This window comes from Plutella xylostella, chromosome 9 (genome assembly GCF_932276165.1).
Source record: "Plutella xylostella chromosome 9, ilPluXylo3.1, whole genome shotgun sequence".
Lineage (NCBI taxonomy): Eukaryota > Metazoa > Arthropoda > Insecta > Lepidoptera > Plutellidae > Plutella > Plutella xylostella.
Window position 1 is genome coordinate 10057011 of NC_063989.1, and position 8272 is coordinate 10065282.

The following is an 8272-nucleotide window of genomic DNA, read 5'->3' on the forward strand; positions in this document are numbered from 1 at the left end:
TATTTTCTTCTTAAACTGTGCCTCAAAATAAGGCGCGTCGTTAATATGCTTCCCCCCTGGGGTGTGTGGGCGGCGGCGGCGGCGGCGGCGAGCTGCTGAACCGGGACATCAGTGCCAGCTTCACCCGGCGGCAGCGCGGGACCCACGGTTGTATCCTCAGGTGCGGGCCCCGATCAGTGCCGGGCTCAGCCGGCAGGCGCGCGGGACCTACGGTTGTTACATCATGTGCAGGCCCCGTGCTTGCCCGGTTCTCGCTCTCTGTGCTGGCCGCCTCTCCATGTGTTGCTCCCACTAGGTCGTGCTTGTCTTAGTACCTATTAATGTTTCAGCTTTTTCTATCGTGGTGGCATCAATTGTCACGACTTTTCCTCTCATCTTGTCTATAGATACTAGTACCGCCGCAGTTACACGTAGAAATCTTGTCCACGATGAGAAGCGCTTCGGATCAGGGTTGCTAGCTTTCGCCATAGAATTTACTATAGTCGCAGTTACGGCGGCTCTCTTGAGCTCAACATCGTCATCTGTCGCTGGAGTTTTCATGAACTTATCGTCTGGCCATTTGTCAAACAGATGTTGTATTCTCTTTCTATACAGTTCTTGGAAATCCAGGTTCATGCGCATCTTCTTCTCCACGCTTCGCAGCCGAGTAATCGCCGTGGGGTACGAGTTATTAATCTTCACCTCGTTGTCTTCCCACGGTATACCGACTTCCCAATGATCTCCCACCTGTATCGACGTCTTTTCTAATATCTCCAGCGCACGGACATCATCTGAACACTGTCGAGGCTTGACGCTGCCACCGACACCTAGACCATCAAGTGTGAATGAATGCCTTATGAGATCGTTTAATTCCGATAGGCCGCGTTCCCTTTCGCTATCGTGGTGTGACAGGTACATTGTGCGAGCTTCAGTTATTCCGTGTGGTCGCTGTTTGCTATTCGCTTTACCGTGGACAGACCATCCAAGAACGGTGCAAGTGGCGTTAGGGCTACCTTCAATAATTTCTAATGGCATAAGAATGTGGTAGTTATCTTGCCCGATTATCATTGACGGCTTCATGGGTCTTGAGCACAACTCATTTTCAATATTCGACAGGTGATCGTAGCGTCCATATTCTGTATATTGGCTTGGGGGCTCGATATCTTTCATAGTGCGAGCTACTACCTTGTATCGGTCCGCATCTCCGTTAGATATCTCGAAGTCCAATATTTGTGTCTCACACATCAGTTCAGTGCTGTCCCAAGCTCCCTTCACTCTCAATGACTCGGTGCGGCCTCGTAATCCAACTTTAGTGGCTATCTTCTCGTCTATGTTTTGACATCTTGTCTTGTTTACATCGGCATAGTCGGCCCATCGGGTAAGAAAAACGCATGGCAGTTTGGATAAGACAGCTGTTGTCAGTTCGGGACTTCTTAGATAGTCTTCTTGCATTATGGTCTTTGTAGCGACTACACAATTCCTTATTTTGATGGAAAAGGAAACAATGTCGGTGTGATATGACAGTGACAGTGACGGGAGTTTTCTGAGTTGACTTACGATTCTCTGTATCATTATCTCTGGTCGACCAAAACGTATAAGGCGGGCGAGATAACTAGACACCTGGGTTAAATGACATTTGTCTTTAGTACTGAGTGCAAAAAAAGTAATATCGACATTACATAAAATATCCTCTTTGCTATCAGTATTTTTATAACTAAGCTCGGCTACAAAAATAATGAACCTCGCCATACTGCGCAGTTTTAATGAACTAATTTTATAAAGAAAATTGTTGCGAGAACGTAAACATAATAATATATACATGTAGCGCCCCGATATTTCAAATTATTCTGGTTATCTAAAAACATACTTACTTACCTGACTTTTGTTATATTGTAATAAAATGTATAAATATTTGTTTATACAGAGGGTGTTGCAAAAAGGGTATTATACTAAGCCGAAACCAGTATGTGCAGCATATTATGTCTAAGCCCGAATCTGAAATTGGAATTTCAAAATTCGCGAAAAAAAAAATATTCTCCATAATAAAAAGTCCGAATCTAGGCCGAATACCTGAAAAATGGGAAAGTGCCACTGTCATCCTGTTATTCAAAAAAGGAAACAAATCAGACCTTAACAATTACCGACCCATCAGTTTGTTATCCCAGCTCTACAAACTACTGACAAAAATTATTACCAATCGTCTGACAAAAAAGCTGGACTTTTACCAACCAGTCGAACAGGCCGGCTTCAGAAGCGGATTTAGCACCATGGACCACCTACTATCTATGAGAGTAATAATCGAGAAGGTTACAGAATATCAGATACCCTTATGGATGGCATTCATAGATTATAAGAAAGCCTTTGATAGTGTGGAGTCTTGGGCAGTCATTCAGTCTCTGCAAAATGCCAGAATTGACCACCGCTATACGCAACTCATAGAAAATATCTACCACAACGCAAGCTTAAAGGTAAACCTGCCACCAGAAACGAATCCAGTAAGGATAGAGAGGAGTAAGGCAAGGTGACACGATCTCTCCGAAGTTGTTTACACTGGTGCTTGAGGATATCTTTAAGTTGTTAAAGTGGGAAAATCGGGGTCTTAACATAGCAGGAAACAGGCTGAATAACCTAAGATTCGCTGACGACATTGTCTTGTTCTCGGACAACCCACATGACCTTGAGACCATGATACAAGAACTTAGCGATGCTTCAGGGCGGTTTGGGCTTGAGATGAACTTGGACAAAACCAAAGTCATGACGAACTGTCCCAACAACACCATGGACATCAGAATAAACCAAACCGTCATAGAAAGGGTAGAGAAGTACGTTTATCTTGGTCAAGAAGTCGTCATGGGAAAGAAAAACCAGACCAATGAAATTGATCGGCGCATAAGACTAGCGTGGGCAGCCTACTCCAAAATTGAATTCGCTCTAAAGATGAACATCACGGCTGAGCAGAAAGCTCGTATACATGACCAGTGTATCCTACCTGTGCTTACATACGGGGCCGAAACCTGGGTTTTTACAAAAGATATTCTCTCCAAGCTCAGAGTGGCACAAAGAGCAATTGAACGCAAGATGGTAGGAGTGACACTGAGAGACCGAAAGAGAAATGAATGGCTCAGAGAACAAAGCAAAGTCACTGACGTCATCAAACGTGTAGCGAACCTGAAGTGGCAATGGGCTGGTCACGTCGCCAGAAAACATGGCTCGTGGTGCAAAACGCTGCTGGAATGGAGACCGTATGGTGAGACACGCCCTCGTGGTCGTCCACAAATGCGATGGACCGACGATATAAGGAAAACATCTGGTAGCAAATGGATAGAGATAGCCCAAGATCGAGATGAGTGGCATAGACTGAAGGAGGCCTACACCTTTCAGGTTGAAAACGGCTAAGAAGAAGAAGAAGAAAAAGTCACTTGACCAACTAAGTTTCTATGGAAAATGAATAAAAAAAAATTATAAAGTTCTGATTTCAGTTTTGGGCTTAGATATAACATGCTGCACATGCTGGTTTCGGCTTAGTATACCCTTTTTGCAACACCCTGTATAAGTATTCAAGTTGATACCTACTTGTTAAAGTAGTAACAAAAAGTATGCGATAAAAAATATTTATTGTTAGGTAATCGTCTGATAATTCTTATGCTAACGCTACAAAAGGACGAGAGCGGGGCCTCGTGCGGGGAAAGGGGAGAGGGGTAGATTTTTGGGCCAGGTGTCTAGAAACTTTGCGCGGGTTGTACAATGTTTCCAAGATGCTTTCAGCCGATACATTTCCCATCAACAGTGCGGCAACGCATTCTTTCGCTTCACCTATAAGGCATTTTCGTAGACGACATACGTTCTCTGCGTTCGACAGTTTGCAGAGCTTGCTGGACTCTTCGTATGAATTTCTGAAATTTATCCACTCCATGGGGTCACCTTTGAACAACGGGAGCTCTTTAGAAGTCATGATGCGACTCATCAGTCTATCTGTTGTAGTAGAGTCTTGCTTCCTGTTGTTAAGAGCGAGTTCGTGAATGGCGTCGGCTAACTTTACCATGGCCAGGTCTTGGTTAGCTGCTCGTTTCATATGTTGGTCGTAATCTCGTGTAGCAGGGTCCTCGGGCATGTCGGGACGGTGGTGTATCTCTGCGTGGTGGATAGTGTGGTCTAAGTGCCGCTCATCATGTGCCGCGCTGGCGCGACGAGTTGCCTGTTGCTGCGACACCCAGTCTTCCGTTCTCACCGCTGCTGTTGATACGCTGGTCCCGGCACGCGAGCGGGTGGCCTCCTGTTCAACTTCAGCCATCTGTCGGTCGAGCTGCGCCTGCACGAGGTCGAGTTTGGCTTGGTCGATCTTGGCCCGATGCATAGCGTCGAGTTCGAGTTTGGCCTGTTCGAGGGCGGCTTGCTCCATGGCCAGGATTAGGCGCGCCTTTTCCTCCGCGACTTCGGTTTCCAGTCGTTTTCGGCGCGCCTCTACTGAGATCACTGACCTTCTGCTTGCTCTTGACGAGTTAGATTGTTCGCTTACGGCTTGCGGGCTGTGTCGACGTCGAGGGTCATCTTGTGACGTCGACTCCAAATTCTGTAGCCTGCTTTCACTCTTCGCCTTCGACCGAGTGTACATTATGTTTCCCTTGGCTCCTCTTACTTCGTTGGATCGAAGGACCAATTTTACTGAGGCTGCTGATAGCTTTATCGAGGATTTAGGGAATTAATATACAGCTATAAATCTAAAGGCGTTTTATTGTTCATAAGCAAAATTTGACAAGTATGTATGTGACTTAGGGCCCCTTGCACCAACATATTAAATCTAGATTTAGTGTTAAATCTCGATCTAGTGTCAATTTTTATATGGATTGACGTTTCTTAAATCGACATTTGATACTAAATCTAGATTTAATTTGTTGGTGCAAGGGGCCCATAATTATTTTCTTCTTAAACTGTGCCTCAAAATAAGGCGCGTCGTTAATAACAACACTGGCGAAAAGTGGGTGCAGCAATGCACCTCTGCCTACCCCGCAAGGGAGTACATTAGTACAAGGCGTGAGTGTTTTTTTTTTTTTCAATACGGTCTATGAATTTGAGGGTAAGTATAATACTTACGGACATTTTTGAACACAGTATATAATATTTGCAGGATATTCTGGTTGGTGACGATCGCGGTGAGCGTGGCGTGCTGCTCGTACCTGATCCGGAACGTGTTCGCCAAGTGGTGGGACAGCCCCGTCATCGTGGCCTTCAACAAGGAGATGGTGCACGTGGGCTCGGTACGTATTGTTTACATAGAGACATTCTGATATTATGTTCTAGATGTTGGCGTGAGCTTCGATGGTATACATTGTAGGTACTTAAATTCAATGAACTCATTGGTACATTGTTTTTAATTTATTTCAGTAAAAAAAATACTTTTTACATAAACTTTGCGATGGACCATGAAGCAGTAGACCAGAGCGGCACAAGACCGCAATAATTGGCGCACAAATAAGGTGGCCTATACCCAACAGTCGGCAATAGAAGGCTGATGATGATTATAGAAACTTTTGTTGGTCACGTGACTTTTTACTATGGAGAACGGGTTTTTATTTCTAGAAATTTCTAAACTCGTAGAACAGAAGGGGTTCATAATTACCCCCTGAGTTACTCCCTCTTTGCAATACCCTGTAAGTATGTATATATTTTTGTTGTTACAGGTACCATTTCCATCGATAACTATTTGCCCGAACTGGTCAATATTGAAAGAGGAATATAACTACACTGACGTAGCTATAAAATTGTCTAACACAAAGTAAGTACTCGTATCAGCAAGAAGGTAAATAATTAATTACTTTGAATACCATTATCAATGGGAATATTGATGCGGCATTTTATACGTATACATTGATGATATGTTGCTGATTTCAGATCAAATATGAGCACAACAAAAAGAGAGGAATTTGAAGATATATCCATGATATGTGATGAAAGGTTCTTTCCTTTTGACTTTAGCGAACGCGAGGGCAATGCTACTGTTGTTCAGAATATTAGGAAAGTAAGCTATAATTTATTTTTGTTAAGACAGTTTTGGCACAACAACAAAAAAAAACATCGCGATGGTAGGTATAGTAATATACCACATACATAAACTCTTTAAGGACATGAAATAAAATGATTTTATCCGCAAAAAATCATCTCCGTCCAATAAAAATATGCACAACTGCTAAAAAGTTACATAAAATAAGTTACAAGCACCTAAACTAGTTTTTTCGACAATAAAACAATAATTCTTGACTGCCTCGACGTGCAGATACGGTTTTGGTATCATTGTTTAGCTTATATCAAATACTTTTTAATAAATACATAAAATACTATCCCAAAGAGGGCTATTTTCAAAGTTATTCAAGGAAATGTCCATTTTTGCTGTTTTTTTTTTGTCAAAAAAATTAGTTTAGGTGCTTGTAAAGCAGCCCATTCACGTGACGCACCGCACCCGAGCCCCGAGCCGTACCATTCCGTGGAAAAATCCGTCATCGCCCACACACTACACGAGCCCCGAGTTGCACTCCAGTCGATTGTCAACTTTATTGAGCCTTGCGCCAGCGACAAATCCGCCGGATTGGTACGCCCGTGAATGGGGGCCTTTACTTATTTTATGTAAATTTTTAGCAGTTGTTCATATTTTTATTGGATAGATATGACTTTTTTCGGATAAAATAATTTTATTTCATGTCCGTAATCCGTAAGGCGTTTGAATCTCGAGATATGTATGATTTTTTATGAAAACTAAGTATCTAAAACTTCGTCGCCATTTCTAGAATATTGAGATTTGACCCCACATATGGGGGTGTTTTCTCGATGAAATCACTCGTAGAATACACCCTTAAAGTTTGTCGGGTTCGAAAAACCACACGTTGTACTACTCTGTATAAAAAGTATCGAGACTGGATCAAAAAAACACAAAATGTTTGTTATTGATCCAAATTTATTTTATTACCTTCAAAGTATGCTCTTTTAGAATCGATACATATATGCCAAAGAATTATCCAATCATCACAATTTTTTTATGCGCTGTTTCCAGAGTTGTGTTTCGTACTCACTGTACATCCTTACATTTTCCGATTTTGTCTTCTATCGATTGAAAACAGTGCCTCGAAGTGGTAATTTGAGTTTTGGAAAAAATAAGCTAGAGCCGTGATACCTGGTTAATATGGTGGATGCTCGATGGTATTTGTTGAGTTTTTGCCCAAAAATTCATTCAAAATCTTTCTAGATGTTTTTTCAACAAATCTGGCCTTCTTTGTCGAATTTGCAGTATTAAATTCCACATAACCCGTAAATAATATTATTTTCCTACCGTTTGACTTTCTGGGGTGTAAGGGTTCTAAACATCCGAATGAACCAATTGCCAACCTCACCTGCCCGTGGTGCACCCTGCTAAATAACAGACGAGGCTCTGGCGACCGGATGATGGCGGTATAACCATCCAAAAACAGCTACACTAAATCCCATAGGCCGGCGATGGGCAGAAGCGTCACCGGTACGAAAAGTGTAGCCCTGCGATCAGCAACCCGCATTGCCAAGCGTGGTGATTATGGCAAAATCCTCCATGGAGTCACACCCAAAGCCCCGGCCCCCAGTTCCCGGCAGCCCTACTATTCCTGACTACGGCAGCGGTCTAGGTAACGGTAGGGCAGGGGGTGCAAAGAATCCCCGGGTTACGAATGGCTGCCATCAACGACTACAACTGGCGACATACAACGCACGGACACTGAGAGAGGACGAGAAGATGGTAGAACTCGAGGTAGAGCTTAGCAAAATAAAATGGGACATCTTAGGGCTATCAGAAGTCCGTAGAGAAGGCGAGGACACGATGACCCTGGAGTCCGGCCACATGCTCTACCATCGCGAGGGCGACCAACTGTCCCAAGGTGGCGTAGGATTCCTCGTCAACAAGACCCTTGTCAACAACGTAGTGGAGATCAGCAGTGTGTCGAATCGGGTAGCGTACCTAGTACTAAAACTAACCGAGAGGTATTCCTTGAAGGTCGTACAGGTATATGCACCAACCTCGGCATACTCTGACACAAAAGTCGAAACAGTATACGAAGATATCTCAAGAGCTATCAAGTGTACTGCTAAGACCCAATACACCGTTGTGATGGGGGACTTCAACGCCAAAGTGGGAGTACAAGAATGCGACGAATCGAGGGTAGGACCTCATGGCTTTGGTAGCAGAAACCAGAGAGGGCAAATGCTTGTTGACTTCCTCGAAAGGGAGGGGCTGTACTTGATGAATTCTGTTGAGGTGAACGCAGCCAACACAGAATAA

The 8272-nt window shown here is 43.6% G+C and overlaps 1 protein-coding gene across 1 annotated transcript; it reads left to right on the forward strand.

Moving 5' to 3' along the window:
- The first annotated feature begins 4592 nt into the window (after positions 1–4592).
- On the forward strand, positions 4593–8272 carry LOC125488975. The gene is made up of 5 exons (XM_048623112.1): positions 4593–4618; positions 5105–5234; positions 5658–5752; positions 5869–6059; positions 8034–8272. Exons 1-5 carry the CDS (start codon positions 4593–4595, stop codon positions 8270–8272), a joined length of 681 nt encoding a protein of 226 aa, XP_048479069.1.

What these genes read in the sequence shown, in the direction of transcription:
- LOC125488975 (XM_048623112.1), top strand. Translation starts at nt 4,593, where the DNA reads ATGTTTCCCTTGGCTCCTCTTACTTC. An exon ending in AGATGGTGCACGTGGGCTCG is followed by an intron (nt 5,235 to 5,657) that starts GTACGTATTGTT and finishes TTGTTGTTACAG; the next exon opens with GTACCATTTCCATCGATAAC. An exon ending in ATAAAATTGTCTAACACAAA is followed by an intron (nt 5,753 to 5,868) that starts GTAAGTACTCGT and finishes TGCTGATTTCAG; the next exon opens with ATCAAATATGAGCACAACAA.